This window comes from Mobula hypostoma, chromosome 3, assembly GCF_963921235.1.
Source record: "Mobula hypostoma chromosome 3, sMobHyp1.1, whole genome shotgun sequence".
NCBI classification, from domain to species: Eukaryota; Metazoa; Chordata; class Chondrichthyes; order Myliobatiformes; family Myliobatidae; genus Mobula; species Mobula hypostoma.
In genome coordinates, this window is record NC_086099.1 from 215,644,085 (window position 1) to 215,664,883 (window position 20,799).

A 20,799-nucleotide genomic window follows, 5' to 3' on the forward strand; every position below is an offset into this window, starting at 1 on the left:
AGCATCACTGCCATTCATACTATTGGGTTTCGCTTTGTAGGAAGTAATGTCTTGCAGACCCTGCCAGAGTTGCCGTGCATCCGATGTCGCCTCCAACCTCATTCAAAATTGTCTCTTTGCCCTTAAAATAGCCCTCCACAAATCATACCTGGTTTTCTGGTACAGGCCTGGGTTGCCAGACTTGAATGCCACAGATCTAGCCTTCAGCAGACAATGTACCTCCTGAATCATCCATGGCTTTTGGTTTGAGAATGTACAGTAAGTCTTTATAGGCACATACTCATCCACACAAGTTTTAATGAAGTCGGTAACAACTGCAGCATACTCATCCAGGTTTGAAGATGAATCCCTGAATACAGTCCAGTTCAAAGCAGTCCTATAGGCACTCCTGTACTTCCCTTGTCCAAACCTTCTTGGTCCTCACTACTGGTGCTGCAGTCTTCAGTCTCTGTCTATACTCAGGAAGTAGAAATACAGCCAAGTGATCAGACTTCCTGAAGTGAGGGTGTGGAATAGCACGGTAGGCATTCTTGATGATGGTGTAGCAATGGTCCAGCGTGTTGTTTCCTCTGGTATTGCAAGTGATCTGTTGATGGTAATTGCTTAGTGATTTTTTTTTTCCAGACTGGCCTGGTTAAAATCTCCCAGAATGATGGTGAAGGCGTTAGGGTGCACTGTTCCGTGCATGTTAATCCCATTGCTCAGATCATCTAAAGCCTGATTGACATTGGCCTGAGGTGGAATGTATATTGCTACCAAAATGATCCCAAAGATTTCCCGCGGTAGGTATAAAGGACAGCACTTAACTGCTAGATATTCTAGACTGCTAGACGCTCAAAGCAGCTGTGCAGGTTGACTCTGGTTAAGAAGGCATACGGTGTATTGGCCTTCATCAATTGTGGAATTGAATTTAGGAGCCGAGGGGTAATGTTACAGCTATATAGGACCCTGGTCAGACTCCACTTGGAATACTCTGCTCAGTTCTGGTCGCCTCACTACATGAAGGATGTGAAAGCCATAGAAAAGGTGCAGAGGAGATTTACAAGGATGTTGCCTGGATTGGGGAGCATGCCTTATGAGAATAGGTTGAGTGAACTTGGCCTTCTCTCCTTGGAGCGACAGAGGATGAGAGGTGACCTGCTAGAGATGTATAAGATGATGAGAGGCATTGATCATGTGGATAGTTCGAGGCTTTTTCCCAGGGCTGAAATGGTTGCCACAAGAGGACACAGGTTTAAGGTACTGGGGAGTAGGTACAGAGGAGATGTCGGGGGTAAGTTTTTTACTCAGAGAGTGGTGAGTGCGTGGAATGGGCTGCTGGCAACGGTGGTGGAGGCGGATACGATAGGGTCTTTTAAGAGACATTTAGATAGGTACATGGAGCTTAGTAAAATAGAGGGCTATGGGTAAGCCTAGTAATTTCTAAGGTAGGGACATGTTTGGCACAACTTTGTGGGCCAAAGGGCCTGTATTGCGCTGTAGGTTTTCAGGTCTGGTGAGCAGAATTGGGACAGCACTGATACAGTTGTGCACCAAGAAGAGTTGATCATGAAGCATACTCCTCCACCTCTTCTTTTGAGAGACTCTATAGATCTATCTTGACAGTGTATGGTAAACCCGTTGATCTGAATTGCTGCATCCAGTAAGGAAAGGGTTAACCAGGATTCCGCGAAACAAAGGACACACGTGGTCCTAATGTCCCTTTGATTCAGCAGCCTAGCTCTGAGATCATCAATTTTATTCACCAGAGGCTGCATGTTTTCCTGCAAGATAGTTGGTATTGGGAGTTTAAAACTCCATTTCCTTAAACGCATTCGTATCCCTGATCTGCAGCCACGCTTCCTGTGTGGAATCCTACAAGGATGCATCCATCCACAATCAATATTGTTTCCGTTGGTTTTAAGCAGCAATAGTTCGTTTAAATGCATTAAGACATCTTGTATGACTGTACTGACCTTGGAAGCAGTTGTGCTTTTAGCTGTACCAGGCTGAATTGAGAATATTTACTCGTATCCATTGAGAGTTCTGTTGCTACACGAGTTGCCCCTAGGCGCCCCAGAGGTAATAGTCCTACAAACTATATTATGACTGGTCTATTATTACAGATGGGACAATCTATAATAACTGTCCGTATATAATATTACAGGATTGTTGTTTCGTATGGCATTCACACTTCTAATAGACGTGTGGTTTGGGAGGGGCAGATGCAATTTTATTCATTTGGGAGCCGGGGTTGGATCGATCTTTGTCTGGCATCTCGTCCACAGCTGTTACAACATGGGTAGCCCTGAGTTGGCATCGCTTGATGGAGTCCTTGAAGCACGGAAGGCTCCACACTACATCAACGTGTTTATCTGGGTCGTGGAGGATAAAAAAGCTCGAGCAACTTTATAGCCTCTCCAAACACACATAACATACAGAAAGCAATAAGTGAAAAACCCCAAATATGCTGAATTATAAGAAGAAATTGAAAGACTTTGGAACAAGAACAGGGTATTCATTGTCCCAACAGTAATATCTACATTTGGCATCATCCCAAAGTTACTACATAATAGGATTAAACAAATAGGCCTATACAGCAATATTTATGTAAACCTCCAGAAAGCCACAATACTAAAAACCACCATAATAGTCCAAAAGTTCCTAGCAATTGAGAAATGAGTGTGCTTGACTATGACTGTACATCAGGTTTACCAGTCTGAGCTGAGAACAGATTAAATTTATAATGATAATAAATAAGCAATAAATATCGAGAACATGAGATGAAGAGTCCTTGAAAGTGAACTATAGGTTGTGGAAACAGTTAAGTGATGGACTCACTTTCAAGGACTCTTTATCTCATGTTCCCAATATGTATTGCTATTTTATTTATTATTATTATATAGTTTGTTGTCTTCATCAGATGGTACCCTATCTGATGAAGGCAAGCATGCCTATACGCCTTTTTCATCATCTTGTGTATCTGTGCCGCCACTTGCAGAGAATTACTTCTATCTCATGGCCTCTCTGTTCCACAATGCTCTGCTCATCCCTGTTGTTCTGTATGCATCTCTTGCCTAGCTTAATGTATCTGCCATGGATATCTCATTGTCCCTTCTGCATTTCTGGTATTATCCTTGTGATATCTGTTGTCTACTCCTCCATTCCTTGTACTCTTTGAGGGATTTGTTTGATTCCAGCTGCCTGACTACAACTTTTTCCCAATGAGCACCTCAATATCCCTTGTTAACCAGGGTTCCCTAATCTTGCCAGCCTTGCCTTTCACCCGAACTGAACATGTTGGCCTTGAACTCTCTCCCTCTCACTTTTAAGAGCCTCCCAGTTGCTTGACGCCTTTACTCTCCCATTCAACTTTTGCAAGTTTCTGTTTAATGCCATCAAAATTAGCCTTGTCAGAGATTAGACAGATACTAGACCAGGGGTTCCAAACCTGGGGTCCATGGACTCCTTGCTTAATAGTACTGGCCCATCACATAAAAAAGGCTGGGAACTCTTGTAGTTGATTAATCCCATTTACAGTTTATTAGTATGTGTTTTATGTGCATAAGAATAAAATTAAATTATACATGTGTATGTACACTAACTTACAGAAAAGCAAGCTGCCCCTATCTACCTTGTACTTACTTAGAGTGTTCTGTGATAATCAATTGAATTATTGCTTTGCGTGAAGCATGAAGCATTTATAATTCTGTATACAAAGATATGCAGATTGGTAGGTCATTTGGCCACAAAAGTTGTCCCAAGAGTGGTTGAAATGCGGGGTGAATAGAATGGTTAGTGCAGGATGATTGATGATTGGCGCGGACTCACTCGGTCAAAGAACCTGTTTCTGTATTGTATTCCTCAACGATTATGACACTTCTCTCCTCAAATCTATTTTCTCCTCTCTAGATGAAAGCCATAGTTATTGATGATGATCTGAACATAATCCATGAGGCCAATGTGAAGTTTGATGATGATTTTCCAGAGTTTGGGTAAGAAATTTTATACTCATTTGCTTCAACAAAAGAAAGGGTAGAAGAATGTGGAGTGGACACTTAATTACAGAGGAACATTATTCTGCTGCTACTTAAGTCTGACACATATTTTAGCAGATCTACTAGGATTAAGTAGTGGCAGCTATTCATTAAGAAAATTAGTCAATTTCTACTCGAAGCTAAATCTTAATCTAATAATAGCTTGAAGCCATGACAGTGTGTGAAATGGATATACAACTTTGTTTTTCCCAATTGAGCATTTTCTCCACCTTCCCCTTGCTCCATCCTTCTCTTTGGCAACTGCCTGAGGCTGAAATAGTTGGTTTAGTGTTAGTGTTGTATTTAATAGGCTTCTGTACCCTGCACCTTTACCAGAGCTTGTGCTCATCCTCAGAGCTATTCTGCATAGCTCACAGGATTAGCTCATCTCCTGCAGCAATCTTTTTCCATGGTTTTGTCAATGCTGTGTTTCCATTTACAGTGTTTCTCGGGCAGCTACTTGAGTTCCATTCTCCATATGTTTGCGATCTTCCGGGATTCTGTTGCCTGTCTCCAAACTTGCGTCATACTGTTTATCCATCGTCAATGCGCTGTACTTGGTATCTGATATTCAGATCTCTCTAGTTTCTCACGTTCTCCGTCTGTGTGATTGCAACTGGCACTGCCAGTGTTTTCCCCACTGTTGATGACTACGTCTTCAACAATCAAATCCCTCAGATTAGGAATTTTTTTTCACCCAATGATAAATGTGAGTAACGTAGGATTAATGGAAACAGTTGCTGATGGCCACTGCATACTTGAGCTGGTGTCTGTTTCTGTACTCTTTCTTTGATTCAAGCTCTAATAATTTAAGATGCTCCTAAGATCTGTTATCCCTGTAAATTTACTGTGATGCATCATTTTCAAGTTCAACTTCAAGTTTGATTATACTTCAACCACACACAAATATAGCCAAATGAAATGGTGTTCTTCCCAGGGCCAAGGTGCTAAACACATTACCAACAGCATATAGCACATCTGGTTACAATTTCAGAAAAGCATACAGTCATAAAGAAAAAAAAAATATTCCCCTAGTTCGTGAATGGCATGACTATAGAATTGATGGTAATTTGTCCTGGTCCAGCTTGTTCTTCCACTGAGTGAACACTGGAGGGCAGGACAAATTGGCAACACTAATTCGGAAGGCGCAGGAGATGTATTCTAAAGGCAAGATGACACAACCATGACTAACAAGTGAAGTCAAAGCCAGAGATGACATATAATAAATATTAGTGAAAGCTCAGAGGATTGGGAACCTTTCAAATACCAACAGAAGGCAACAAAACAAAATAATTAAGAAGGAATAGGTGGTATACATATGTAATCTAACCAATAATATTAAAGAGGTTACCAAAACTCCCTTCAGATACATAAAGTGTAAAAGAGAGGCAAGAGTGGATATCGGACCGCTGGAAAACAGTGCTGGAGAGGTAATGGGGGACAAGGAAATGGTGGACGAACTGAATAAGTATTTTGCAACAGTCTTCACTGTGGAAGAATGTAGCAGTATGGTGGAAGTTCCATAGTGTCAGAGGTCAGAAGTGTGTGGTTGCTATTACTAGTGAGAAAGTTCTTAGGAAACTGAAAGAAAGGTCTGATGGTAGATAAATTGATTGGATCAGATGTTGTACATCCCACAGCTCTGAAAGAGGTGGAGAAGGTGAAGAAGATTGTAGAGGCATGCATAATGATCTTTCAAAAATCACTAGATTCTGGAATGGTTCTGGAAGATTAGAAAATTGCAGGTGTCACTCCACTCTTCAAGGAGGGAATGAGGCCAAAGAAAGTAAGTTATAAGCCAGGTAGTCTGATTTCAGTGGTTGGGAAGATGTTGGAGTTGATTGTTAAGGATGTGGTTTCAGGATACTTAGAGACACACGATAAAAGAGGCTGTAGTCGGCATGGTTGTCAGCAAAATTTTGCCTGACAAATCTATTGGAGTTCTTTGAAGAAATAACAAGCACAATAGACAAAGGAGAGTTGGTTGATGATGTGTTCTTGGATTTTTAGAACGGCCTTGACGAGGTGCCGTACATGAGGCTGCTTAACAAGTTAAGAGCTCATGGTATTACATGAAAGATACTAGCATTGATAGAGCAGTAGCTGATTGGCAGGAGGCAAAGAGTGTGAATAAAGGTTGGCTGCCGGTGACTAGTGATGTTCTACAGGGGTCTGTGTTGGGACTGCTTCTTTTTATGTTATATGTCAATGACTTGGGTGATGGAATTGATGGCTTTGTTGCAAAGTTTGCAGATGATACGAAGGTAGGTGGAGGGAAGGTAGTTTTGAGGAGGTAGAAAGGCTACAGAAGGATTTAGATTAGGAGAATAGGCAAAGAAGGGGCAGATGGTATACAGTGTCAGGAAGTGTAGGGTCATGCACTTTGGTTGAAGAAATAAAAGGGCAATCTATTTTGTAAATGGAGTGAACATATAAAATACTAAGATGCAAAGGGACTTGGGAGTTCTTGCGCAGAATTCCCTAAAGGTTGATTTGCAGGTTGAGTCTATGGTGAGGAAGGCAAATGTGATGTTAGCTTTCATTTCAAGAGGACTAGAATATAGAAGCAAGGATGTAATGTTGAGACTTTATAAAGCACTGGTGAGGCCTCACTTGGAGATCTGTGAGCTGGTTTGGGCCCTTTATCTTAGAAAGAATGTTTTGACACTGGAGAGGGTTCAAAGGAGGTTTATGAAAATGATTCCAGGATTGAACAGCTTGTCATATGAAGAGTGCTGGGCCTGTATTCACTTGAATTCAGAAGAATGAGGGGTGACCTCATTGAAACCTATCGAATGGTGAAAGTCCTTGGTAAAGTGGATGTGGAGAGAATGTTGCCTCTCGTGGGAGAGTCTAAGACCAGAGGACACAGCCTTAGAATGGTGGCATCCTGTTAGAAGAGAGATGAGGAGGAATTTCTTTAGCCAGAGAGTGGTGAATCTGTGGAATTCTTTGCCACAGGCAGCTGTGGAGGCCAAGTCTTTATGTATGTTTAAGGTAGAGGTTGATAGATTCTTGATTGTTCAGGGCATGAGGGATATGGAGGGGAGACAGGAGATTGGGGTTGAGAGGAAAAATGGATCAGCCATGATGAAATGGTGGAGCAGACTCAATGGACCAAATGGCCTAATTCTGCTGCTCCTATATCTTATCGTCATGATCTGTATGGGTGGGAGGAGGTGGAGAAAGAATTAAGAATGTTTTGGATCAAAACTCCTGTTAGGATGGTTTCTTGGAGGACCATTCGTTGCACCTTCCGCCCCAAGCAAATGCTCCATCTCCAGCATCTGAGATCTCTTGTGACTCCTGAGCAAGACAATGGAATTAGATTGAGAAGCAACATCTGATGGTCATTTAAGACAAAAAATTACACTAATGGCAAGGAAGGTTGCTGAAGCAATTGTGTTTAGAGCTGAAGGTCAAAACAGTGATTTAAATGGAGATGTTATGCTTGGAGAATTGGGGACAGAAAAAGTACAATAAATCCAACAAGAAGAGGTGAACAAAGTACAATACAGTGTCTTCCGGTTAATTGCGATACACCAGGACCAGTACAGTTTGGCCTATTTAAGCAGGTGCCCCAATTAGCCAAAGTTTCATAGAAATGGTTAAAACGGTATTTTAAAAAAAACAAGCTACCATTTAACTGGGTAACTAATTATGTATTCAAATAAAATACAGAACGAATTCAGACACTTTCAGTACTGCTACAGAACTATAAAACTGCTGTGTTCTTTTGATTGACTATAAATGAACAAAATCAGTGCAGACACCTAGTGCAGTTAATGGACTGCCTTAATACAATGCTATTGACAATTGTATCCTCCAAATCTTCATTTTCATTGTAAAATACAAGATGATTGTCAATACCTTCAAATTTTTCATAGTTTCTAACTTGTTGACATAGTGAAATAGTTTCATTTTCACTCCCAGCTCTTTCTGGCATCTCTCAGCCTGAATGCTTGAAACAGCAGTGAGCAAAACAATTCTGAATTGTCTTACTGCTTATTTCTTGCCAACAATCACTGACCAAAATCATTGCTTTTTGACACAAACACATACAACCGATGCAGTCTAAAAGCTGTTCGCTGTAAGCACTATGTAGTGTTTAATGGCCACACGAGTGCATGTGTCTGACATTAGTTAGGAACTTTTCAGCAACAATCACCTGCCCTAATTAAGTGGCATAGTGTCCCAAATAAATGAAGGGAATGCTGTTTATTTTCTTGATTAGTTATTTGTTCTTTAAGACTTGTTCCAAATAAGCGGCTGCCCTGATTAACCAATGGCCCAATAAACCGGAATCCACTGTTATTGAAAACAGTGAATTAGATTGAAAGATCTGATGGATTATTTCACTGAAGCAAAAAGTAATTGTAACGGAATGTGAGATGGTCAGTATGAAGGTCAGAAGGAATTACTCAATTAGCAAGGTGGCACATAAGAGTAATATCCATCCAGTCCTGATGAAGGTTCTTAGCCCAAAATATCAATGATTTATTCCTTTCCACGGATGCTGCCTGACCTGCTGAGTTCCTCTAGCATTTTGCATGTGTTATTCTGGATTTTCAGCCTGCAGAATCTCTTGTGTTTATGGTCTCTATCACCAGACTTCTAAAGTTTGAACAAAGAAATGCCATTTTTATACAGACAATGAGTAGTTGTATACAGATATTGACCAATCCTTGCTTGCATAATCAATTACCAATCACTCTACGATAATACAGGTATTACTAGCCAATAGTATCTACATGTTAAAGGCCAATAATACTTCAGAATTAGTAAACTAACTGTCACCCTAGAATCCTTCATTTGCATCTTTATCTTGTCCTGGTATTATACCATATTGGATCGATTGCAAGAATGCGGCAAGTGTACATGCATATGATTGATCGCGCAGTGAATTAACTGAGCCTCCTACGTGCAGGACACTCTTTTTTGGGCGTGGGCTTTTGAGTCTGCATGCTTTCATCTCGGTGGGCCTGATCCATAGCTCCCACACTGTGAGTTGCCCGAAGTGTACTGTTGCTAACACGACTCAGTAAAGATGTTTAATCATATTACTCTGTTGGCATTCTTGCTCCACACAAATACGGAATATTTTGGCGTCAAGGACCAAAACAAGAATAGCCTCTCTCTTCCAAGCACCCAATCCATTTTGGGCTGCAGCTATGGCAAAGCTGATGACTGGAACCTGGCTGCAATGGAAGAAAACCTTCCTAGACTTCATTGAACTCATACCAATTTTAACACCAACCCCCAAGCTGGAGGAAGCAATGAAACTCAGTCTGCTTTGCATACACTTGGGAGAACTCAGGCAGAAATACTAAGGTGCTCTGCTTCTACAGAACGAATGTGAACCGATGGATGTGTTTGAGGATTCGGACAATGTTTAAGGGATGCAGGACGACGTCCTTACAGTATTCTTCAGTTTCTCAAGGCTGTGACAGACCCCCGACAAAAACTTCGATGATTTTATCACAAGACTGGCCCTGTAGGAATACAAGTACAAAGATATTTCCTCCTGAGCAAGTTCGAAGAAGCAATGCTTATCCAAGCGTTGATTGTTGGAGTCCGATGGGAGGACACGAGAGCCTCCTGTCTGAAATGCACATTGTCCTAGGGCAAAGTGTGCTCCACAGCTTGTCACTGAGAGGTAGTGCACATGGGGCTGAATGATGGCACAGTGAATCGATTACACCTTCTACGTGTGGAGCATTCTCTTTCATGTGGGCTTTCGAGTGCACATTTTCTTTGTCTCAGTGTGCTCATTTCATAGTTCCCAAATGTAAGTTGCCCACCGTGTACTGTTACTAACATGACTCAATAAAAACACAATCATACTACGCTGTTGTCGTTCTTGCTGCTTACAATACGCAACAGATATGTCAAATGACTCCAGACCCCAGCTGTGCTATGTCCTTCAAAGACCTTTCTTAGCCTAGGTCAGGGGTTCCCAACCTTTTTTTATGCCATGGACCAATACCATTCTGTGGACCCCTGGTTGGGAACCCCTGGGTTTGATTGACTGCATGATATTTGTAAACTATCCTTGCTTGGATTTTATATTATTCCTTGCCTTCTCACAACTTCCACACACTCATAATTCTTACTCAGCCTTGGAACTCATGCTGTATAAATAACTATGTTGTAGAAGGTTGAGTGGAATTAACTGGCGCAGGCACATGACCTGTTGGACCTCATTTAGCTGAAGTGACCTTGACTTTGGGGTAGCATGATGAGCCACTTCCCTACAGCCCCAGTGACCAGATGTAATCCTGATCTCCAGTGGTGTTTGTGTGGAACATTTGCGTTCTCCCTGTGACTATGTAGATTTCCCTTGGGTGCACATTCAACAGATGTGCAAGTTAATTGGTCCGTGTGAATCTAGGAGAATGTGGTGGAAAGATGGGGTTAGTGTAAATGGGTGGCCCCAACTTAGTGGGCTGAAAGGGTTGTTTTCCTTGTATGATTCTGTGGTTTTCTATGTCTTTAAGATTCAAGAAACAAGTGTATTTATTTAGCACATGCACATCAAAACATAGTGAAATGCATTGTTTGGGTTGATAACCAACACTTCTGGGTGTGTGCTGGAGGCAGCCCGCAAGACTCACCGCATATTCCCATGCCGACATGGCACGCCCGCAATGCTTGGCAGAACAACACAGAACACAACAAGCAACAAAACAACCGAGAGCAAAACAGCCTCTTTCCTCCCCACAACCCATATGAGACGAAATACCAGATTTATTTAATTATTAACATTATGTTCCTCAGCTCCTGTGGTGGCATTTGAACTTGTGTTTCTGGATCCATTGGCCGGACCTCTGACTGCTAGCATAACAATATATCAGTGCTATAAATGATACCCCCCAGATAAAGCTATGATAGTACATGGTGGAATAAAATCACCAGTGCATGACAGAAATGGAAGTATTCAGAGATGTTTTGAAGTTACAGCCCATAAGCTATATATCAACGTTTTAAAAGCTTAATTTCTCTATTATCTTATTCTATTATTATAGGCAGATAACTGTAAGCTTTGCCTCATTAACTAAACATATCAATGCTATACGGTTGAATGAGTGTTCTTGAGACAAAGGTAATTAGAAAAATTGGTATTTGACACTTGTAAAATAAAAGACTCCTTGCAACTGTGATTTGGAGTTTGACAGGAAGTGTTCTAAATGCATGGTGAATGCAGCAGTATCTGAAAAGATAACAGAAGCTTGGAAAAGTTTTCTTGCATATATTATTTACAAATTGGTTATTATTTGAGCTGTAGAGTTGCAGTCTGTGCTGTCTCAACAGATATTACATGACTTGCTGAATATAATCAGGTTTTATGAATGTTGGGCTGGCAAGATAGGCTCGCAGAGTTGAAAATCAGATTTATGCAGGATTTAACGGTTGTGTGTCTATTTTCAGGGGAGTTTGCACCAGTCATAATATTGTATTTTGATCCATAATGTTTTTCAGTGTCCTACTTGTCCATGTCCAGTGAACACAATGCAATATATTGAATTTAACTGTTCTGAAGTTTTCTCCCAGGTAATGTCATCATTCACAAAAAACAGCCTTTAACACTATTGTTAAGGTACAATGCCAATTACTACAATGCATTCATAGTCAGACTGTTGCTTATTACAACATGTTCGTAGCTTATTCTGCACACTGCTCACGCTCAATAGTTACTCTTCCTTGCTTGTCTTCCAGTACTTGTTTGTTCCAATATTGCACCCTACGGGTCATAAAATATTCCCCAAGCGGCCACAGGGATCAGTTCACCTTCACTCTCAATTTCCAAGCCTCAGGAATGCTGTAGCCTGCACCTGATGATATATGTCAGATCTAGCAGTCCGCTGATTGGCACCTGGAAGCTAATGGCAATCTCAGATAAACTTTGTTTTCTCTTTCAAGCCACAAGAGCAAGTGTGGATATTGGCCTGTACTGCATCTTTCCCAAACCTCATGCTTTCACTGGCCAAGTAAATGTCCTTGAAGAGAAGTATCTAGAAACTAGTTCTGGAAATTCCTCAGTCTGGATAGCTGACAGTTCCAATTAGAAGGGACAGCACGTTCTTCACTGGAAAATTTTCTGTCTTATTTGAAATTAGTGACCTTGTCCCTTATTGTTGGAATACAATGTTGGCTTTATTTAACAGAGAACATCCTCCTGAAAGTAATATGATCTAGCAACATTTGGATGTCCAAGTCAATAAGACACCCTCTGTCAACTACTTGTAAATTATCTATCTATAATACCATCTATAAATTCACCAGTGACACTACTATTGTTGGCAGAACCTCAGATGATGATAAGTAGGCATACAGGATCAATTGACTGGTTGAGTGGTGCCTCAACAAAAACTTTGAACTCAGTATCAGAAAGACAAGAAATTGACTGTGGACTTCAGGAAGAGGAAGCACACATTAGTCCTCATTAAGGGGTCAGCAGTAAAAAGCTTCCTTGGTGTTAACTTCTCAGAGGGTCGGTCTTGGGCCCAACACCATTGATGCAATTATGAAAAAAACATGTCAGTGGCTATACTTCATTAGGAGTTCGAAGAGATTTGATATGTCACCAAAGAGTCGAGCAAATTTCTACAGCTGTATGGTAGAGAGCATTTTGACTGGCTGCATCACGGCCTGGTATGGGGCTCCAATATGTAGGATTGAAAGAGGCTGCAGGGGGTTGTATACTCGGCCAGCTCCATCAGGGGCACAACCCTCCCCTCAATTGAGGACATCTTCAAGAGGCAATGCATCAGGAAGGTTCAAAGTATACAACTCTGAAATTCTTCTGCTCCAGATAGCCACAAAACCAAGAAAGAAAAGATCATCAACCCCCAAATTCCCCCCTTCCCGCACAAAAAAATGAACACAAATGTAACAGGCACATCAACCCCCAAATCCCCTTCCCCAATACACAAAAAATGCGAAAGATCATGCGAAAAACACAGAATATAAAATACTCTAAGTCTGGGGTAAAAAAAATCTATACTCCAAATCCATATCCAAAATGCAGAAAACCTGGGTACCATTCTGCAGGCACAGAGGCAGTCCTTTCCCTCTCTGTAGCAGAGCAGTCCCCCAGTGATCTAAAGGCAGTCTCCTGTCTCCATAGCAAAGCGATCCCACCAGCGAACAAAAGGCAGGCAGCCGGCGCTCACCTTCTGCATTCGCTTCGATGTTTTGATCTCCCTTGTCGCTTTAATCAGTGAACAAATGTGCGGGCAATGTAAGATTTAATTGGTGAAATGGAGTTGACTCTGGCTCACAGCCTCTTCACCAAAAGGATAATGCACGCTGCCTCTCCCTCCTGGAATCCCCTCGGAGATTGCAGAGCACTGGAACGCCCAAACGATCTCCAAATTAGAAATCACAGGCTCCAGCAGTTCCAGGATCACATTGAAGACGATAAACAAATGCAAAAGATGTAAAAGAAGTGTAGGATTTCATGATAGTCAGAGGCTTTTTCCCAGGTGTGGAGGCTGCCTCAACAGGGCACAGATTTAAGGTGCTTGGAAGTAGGTACAAAGGAGATGTCAGGGATAAGTTTTTTACGCAGAGAGTGGTGAGTGCGTGGAATGGGTTGCTAGCAACAGTGGTGGAGGCGGATACGATAGGGTCTTTTAAGAGACTTTTGGATAGGTACATGGAGCTTAGTAAAATAGAGGGTGTTACGTACCCCGTAACTGGGTTGCCAAACCAGCAGAAATGGATCACTCAGTTGGAGTCTGGAGTACTAGAACTAAGAAAGTTTTATTAAAGAAACGAGCAACACAGTAATCGAAAGGATAATAAATGCAACAGTTCAGCGATGATAAACGCACATGTGCACAGAATTAAGATAACAGCATTAATCAAGCTCTATCGTTGTCTAGGGGTAAATGACCAAATTTCAAAATGACTCAAAGTTCAGTCCAGTTCAGTTCGCAGTAATCGTTGCCATGGCGATGGACAACGTGGGGGAAGAGAGAGATAGAATAGGAACAACTGATCATTCAGAACACTGCTTCACTCACAGACCAGCGAGATAGCTCACAAACAGCTTTTGGGCGGGTCCTTGGTGATGTCACCTGAGGTCACCGACTGTGACCCCTCCTCCAGATGCGGTCGATCCTCTGCAGCGAACCCGGCACCCAGGCAAGGGCGGACACACACCGGGTTCCCGCTGATCGTACCTTTCCACCCTTGTCGTTGTCTGGTACTTCTCACCCACTCGTGAGAGGCGCACCGCTTCCAGGGTCTCGTTACCTCGGGTGGCGTGTGTGTTGTCTTAGCGAACCTGTCCCTTTTTATCCCCCTGCTGGGGTATCGCCTGTCCATCACTTCAAACAGTTCAGGGTTCAAAGGGGGAGCCGCTCCAGACAGCTCTCTCTCCCACGTCCCTTCATTACACATCTCCAGACGCTGCTCCATTGTTCCTTATCTCTCCTTCCCCTGAGGGCAGGTGGCAGACCAATTGCTGATGCCACTGATGCTAGCCCAGGCCAGCAAACATCTTAATTTTATGTGTATTCTCGTAACAAGGGCTATAGGTAACTCTAGTAATTTCTAAGGTAGGGACATGTTCCGGACAACTTTGTGGGCCGAAGGGCCTGTATTGTGCTCTAGGTTTTCTGTGTGTTTTTTTCTATGATCTATTCAGAAGATGTTGACTGAAGGTTCATTGTAGGGTGGCACCATTATTATTAAAGTCCCTCACCATCGGAGACATACCCTCTTCTCATTTCCATCATTGGAGAGGAAGTACAGCAGCCTGAAGTTCCATACTCAAATGTTTTAGGGACAGCAACTTCCTTTCCGCCATCACATTTCTGAATGGTCCATGAACGCTGACTCACTGTCCCTCTTTTGCATTATTTATTATTTTCTTGTAACTTATTAATGTTTGTCTTGTACTGTACTGGTGCCACAAGGCAACAGATTTTGCAACATATTTCAAAGTTCAATGTAAATTTATCATCAGAAGTACGTGTATGTTACCATATATATTTTCTTGCAGGCATTCACAGAACAAAGAAACACAATAGAATCAATGAAAAACTACGCAAAAGCAAACAAAAATAATGTCAGTGATAAGAAACTCTGCCATTCAGTAAGATCTTGTTTAATTTTCAACCTCAATAGTGGCTTCTTGCACTAACCCATATGCCTGGATTCCTTTCATATCTAAAAATCTATAAATCTCTCTGCTGAAGATAAATGGCCATTGAGCCACTTCTGTGAGGAATTCCCAGAGTTCACCAACTTTATGTGAAGATTTTACTTTTTTGATTGTGAATGGCTGATCCTTTATTTTGATAGTGTCTGCTGGTTCTAGATATCCCAACCAGCAAAATATTAACTATGTATCTACTCTGCCAAATCCCTTGCGAAATGTTTTTCCGTGAGATTATCACTTTACTTTCTGAGCTGTTGGTGATTAGGATCAGAAGTGATCATGATGTACATAGAATGGTATCTTCAAATAATTTATAGGGCATGTTTAATTATTGTGTGAGTGAGAAGACTAGGAAGGAGATGAAGGTTGATGAAGATGCTGTGGTTTACATTGTTACCTTTTGAGTATATGAAGCATTTGTATTGAATCATAACTTGGGAGAGGAAATGTGTTCAACAGACCCCACAGTAAAATAGATTTCACATGATTTGTGTGAAGAATCAGCAAGAACAAGGAACTGGTTATTTACTTCAGGAGGAGGAGCTAGTTCTCATTGGGGGATCAGCTGTGAAGAGTGTCAGCAACCTTAAATTCCTCAGGGTGTGCAGAGGACCTGTTCTGGTCCCAGCACTTAAGTGCAGTTATGAAGATAGCAAGGCAGCGCCTATACTTAGGAGGCTGCAAAGATCTGGCATGACATCTAAATCTTTGACAAACTTCTATAGATTTGTGGTGGACAATATATTGACTGGTTGCATCAGAGCCTGGTGTGGAAACACCAATGTCCTTGAATAGAAAATTCAACAAAAAGTAGTAGATACGGCCCAGTTTCCCACAGGTAAAGCCCTTCCCACCATTGAGCACATCTACATGGGGTGTTGTTGCAGGAAAGAAGCATCCATCATCGAGGACCTCAACCACCCATGGCTGCTGTCAGCAAGAAGGTACAGGAGCCTTTGGACCCACACCATCAGGTTCAGGAACAGGTATTACCCCTCAACCATCAGGCTCTTGAAGCAAAGGGGATAACTTCACTCAACTTCACTTGCCCCATCACTGAACTGTTCCACAACCTATGGACTCACTTTCAATGACTCTTCAGTTCATGTTCTCAATATATATTGCTTTTTATTTATTATTACTATTACTATTATTATTATTATTTCTTTCTTTTTGTATTTGCACAGTTGTCTTTTGCACACTGGTTATATGCCCAGTCGGTGTGGTTTTCATCGATTCTATTATGGTTATTGGATTTATTGAGTATGCCCACAAGAAAATGAATCTCAGGGTTGTATATGGTGACATATATGTACTTTGAGAGTGAATTTACTTTGAACTTTAGAATAGATTTGTGCTGAATGTTAATTTTTTTATTATCTTCTCAACTAAAGTAAAATTTAAATTCCATAAGACCATAAGATATAGGAGCAGAAGTAGGCCATTTGGCCCATCAAGTCTGCTCCACCATTCAATCATGGCTGATCCAATTTTTCCAGTCATCCCCACTCCCCTGTCTTCTCCACATACCCTTTGATGCTTTGGCTAATCAAGAACCTATCTATCTCTGCTTTAAATGCACCCAATGACTTGGCCTCCACAGCTGCTTGTGGCAACAAATTCCACAGATTTACCACCCTCTGACTAAAGTAATTTCTCTGCATCTCTGTTCTAAATGAACGTCCTTCAATCCTGAAGTCGTACCCTCTTGTCCTAGCCTCCCCTACCATGAGAAATAACTTTGCCATATCCAATCTGTTTAGGCCTTTTAACATTTGGAATGTTTCTATGAGATTCCCCCCCCCCCCATTCTCCTGAACTCCAGGGAATACAGCCCAAGAGCTGCCAGACGTTCTTCCTACAGTAATCCTTTCATTCTTGGAATCATTCTTGTGAATCTTCTCTGAACCCTCTCCAATGTCAGTATCTCCTTTCTAAAATAAGGAGCCCAAAACTGCACACAGTACTCCAAGTGTGGTCTCATGAGTGCCTTATAGAGCCTCAACATCACATCCCTGTTCTTATATTCTATTCCTCTAGAAATGAATGCCAACATTGTATTCACTGCCTTCACCACCGACTCAACCTGGAGGTTAACCTTTAGGGTATCCTGCACAAGGATTCCCAAGTCCCTTTGCATCTCTGCATTTTGAATTCTCTCCCCATCTAAATAATAGTCTGCCCGTTTATTTCTTCCACCAAAGTGCATGACTGTACACTTTCCAACATCGTATTTCATTTGCCACTTCTTTGCCCATTCCCCTAAACTATCTAAGTCTCTCTACAGGCTCTCTGTTTCCTCAACACCTCCAATGGGATCCCACCACTAAGCACATCTTTCCTTCCCCCCACCTTTCTGCTTTCCGCAGGGATCGCTCCCTACGTGACTCCCTTGTCCATTCGTCCCCCCCCATCCCTTCCCACCGATCTCCCTCCCGGCACTTATCCTTGTAAGCAGAACAAGTGCTACACCTGCCCTTACACTTCCTCCCTCACCACCATTCAGGGCCCCAGACGGTCCTTCCAGGTGAGGCGACACTTCACCTGTGAGTCGACTGGGGTGATATACTGCGTCCAGTGCTCCCGATGCGGCCTTCTATATATTGGCAAGACCCGACGCAGACTGGGAGACCGTTTCGCTGAACACCTACGCTCTGTCCGCCAGAGAAAGCAGGATCTCCCAGTGGCCACACATTTTAATTCCACGTCCCATTCCCATTCTGACATGTCTATCCATGGCCTCCTCTACTGTAAAGATGAAGCCACACTCAGGTTGGAGGAACAACACCTTATATTCCGTCTGGGTAGCCTCCAACCTGATGGCATGAACATCGACTTCTCTAACTTCCATTAATGCCCCTCCTCCCCTTCTTACCCCATCCCTTATTTATTTATTTATCTATTTATCTATCTATCTATCTATCTATTTATTTATTTATTTCCTCTTTCTCTCTCTCTCTCTCTTTTCTCCCTCTGTCCCTCTCACTATATCGTCCTCTGGTGCTCCCCTCCCCCTTTCTTTCCCCCTAGGCCTCCCGTCCCATGATCCTCTGCCTTCTCCAGCCTTTTGCCAATCAACCTTCCAGCTCTTAGCTCCATCCCTCCCATTCCTGTCTTCTCCTATCATTTCGAATCTCCCCCCCACTCTTTCAAATCTCTTACTATCTCTTATTTCAGTTAGTCCTGATGAAGGGTCTCAGCCGGAAAGGTCGACTGTACCTCTTGCTATGGACGCTGTCTGGCCTGCTGCATTCACCAGCATTGTGTGTATGTGTGTTGCTTGAATTTCCAGCATCTGCAGATTTCCTTGTGTACCTGCTCTTCCATTTATCTTTGTATCATTAGCAAATTTAGCCACAAATCCATTAATCCCATAGTCCAAATCATTGACATACATCGTAAAAAGCAGTGGTCCCAATACCGACTCCTGTGGAACCCCACTGGTAACTGGCAGCCAGCCAGAATAGGATCCCTTTATTCCCATTCTCTGCTTTCTGCCAATCAACCAATGCTCCACCCATGCTAGTAATTCCCTTGTAATTCCACGGGCTCTTATCTTGCTAAGCAGCCTCATGCGCGGCACCTTGTCAAAGGCCTTCTGAAAATCCAAGTACACCACATCTACTGCATCTTCTTTGTCTACCCTGTTTGTAATTTCCTCAAAAAATTGCAGTAGGTTAATCAGGCAGAATTTTCTTTTCAGGAAACCTGGCTTTGGCCTATTTTGTCATGTGGATCCAGGTTCTCTGTAATCTCATCCCTAACAATCGATTCCAACAACTTCCCAACCACTGATGTCAGGCTAACAGGTCTATAGTTTCCTTTCTGCTGTTTCCCACCCTTCTTAAATGGCGGAGTAACATTTGCAATTCTCCAGTCATCCAGTACAATGTCAGGATCTATTGATTTTTGAGAGATCATTGTTAATGACTCTGCAATCTCTCTGGCTACTTCCTTCAGTACCCGAGGGTGCATTCTAACAGTTCCAGTAGATTTATTCACCTTCTCAGTAGTAATTTTCACTGCACATACTTCACTGCCCTGACACTCTTGAATGTCCAGTATACTGCAGATGTCTTCCACTGTGAAGACTGATGTAAAGTACACATTCAGTTCCTCTGTCATCTCTGCGTCTCTCATTAAAATACCTCCAGCGTCATTTTCTATTGGTCGTATATTTACCCTCAACTCTCTTTTACCCTTTATATACTTAAAAAAGCTTTTAGTATCTTTGATATTAGTCACCAGCTTCCTTTCATAATTCATTTTTTCCTTCCTGATGACCTTCTTAGTTTCTTTCTGTAAGTTTTTTAAAGCTTCCCAATCCTCTATCTTCCTACTAGTTTTGGCTTCCTTGTATGCCCTGTCTTTTGCTTTTACTTTGGCTCTGACTTCACTTGTCAGCCACGGTAGTGTCCCTCTTCCATTTAAAAATTTCTTCTTATTTGGAATATATCTGTCTTGCAGATCTGTCTTATATCTGTCTACCTCATTTTTCACAGAAACTCCAGCCATTGCTGCTCTGCTCTCCCTCCTGCTAGTGTCCTTTTCCAGTCAACCTTGGCCAGTTCCCCTCTCGTGCCATTGTAATTTCCTTTATTCCACTGAAATACTGACTCATTGAAAGTTAGTTTCTCCTTCTCAAATTTCAAAGTGAACTCGATCATATTGTGATCACTGTTCCCTAAGGGTTCCTTAACCTTAAGCTCTCTTATCACCTCCGGATCATTGCACAACACTAGCACAGCCGATCCCCTAGTGGGCTCAACAACAAATTGTTCTAAAAAGCCATCCCTTAGACATTCTACAAAATTTCTCTCTTGAGATCTAGTACTGGCCTGGTTTTCCCAATCCACTTTCATGTTAAAATCCCCAACAGTTATCATGACATTGCCCTTCTGACACGCCTTTTCTATCTCCTGTTGTAATTAGTAATCCATATCCCGGCTGCTGTTTGGAGGCCTGCATACATCTGCCGTTAGGGTCCTTTTACCTTTGCCATTTCTTTACTCAACCCATACAGACTCTACACCTTCCGATCCTATGTCATCCCTTTCTAATGATTTAATATCATTTCTTATACACAGGGCCACACCACCCCCTCTGCCCACTAACCTATCTTTCCGATACACCGTATATCCTTGGACGTTCAGCTCCCAATGGCAGCCATCCTTTAGCCAAGTTTCAGAGATGGCCACAATGTCATACTTGCCATTCTGTAACTGAATTTCAAGATTGTCCATTTTATTTCTTGTGCTGCGTGCATTCAAATATAACACTTTCAGTTCAGTATTTGTTGCTTTCTGTTTTAACTGCACCACGCCTCTATTGTCCTGTAACTCATTGCACTGGCTGTGATTATGCCTCATCTCCTGCCTGTCCTTTGTATCATCTCTGTTGCATGCTATCTTTGATTTATTTTTGTTTTCCCCTTCCTCAGCCCTATCACTCCGGTTCCCATCCCCCTGACAAATTAGTTTAAACCCTCCCTAACAGCTCTATTAAACCTGCCTGCTAGGATATTGGACCCTTTTGAGTTCAGATGTAACCCGTCTTTTTATGCATATCGTACCTCCCCCAGAAGAGGCCCCAATGATCCAGGAACCCGAAGCC

General features: G+C 42.2%; 1 protein-coding gene across 6 annotated transcripts in view; it reads left to right on the forward strand.

The window, feature by feature from the left end:
* The window catches only part of xylb (xylulokinase homolog (H. influenzae)), a 337,542-nt gene that overhangs the window by 14,144 nt on the left and 302,599 nt on the right, over positions 1-20,799 (forward strand). For 5 of the 6 annotated variants that reach the window (XR_010017455.1, XR_010017457.1, XR_010017456.1 and 2 more), the window contains exon 2: positions 3,892-3,974. Coding sequence is in view for 2 of the 6 variants with exons in the window: in XM_063044483.1 (XP_062900553.1) it covers positions 3,892-3,974 (83 nt within the window). In the remaining 4 variants the exon portion in view is untranslated. Of the gene's footprint in view, positions 1-3,891; positions 3,975-11,528; positions 11,568-20,799 lie in introns of those variants that run through there. The other variant, XM_063044484.1, reaches the window with a different exon arrangement.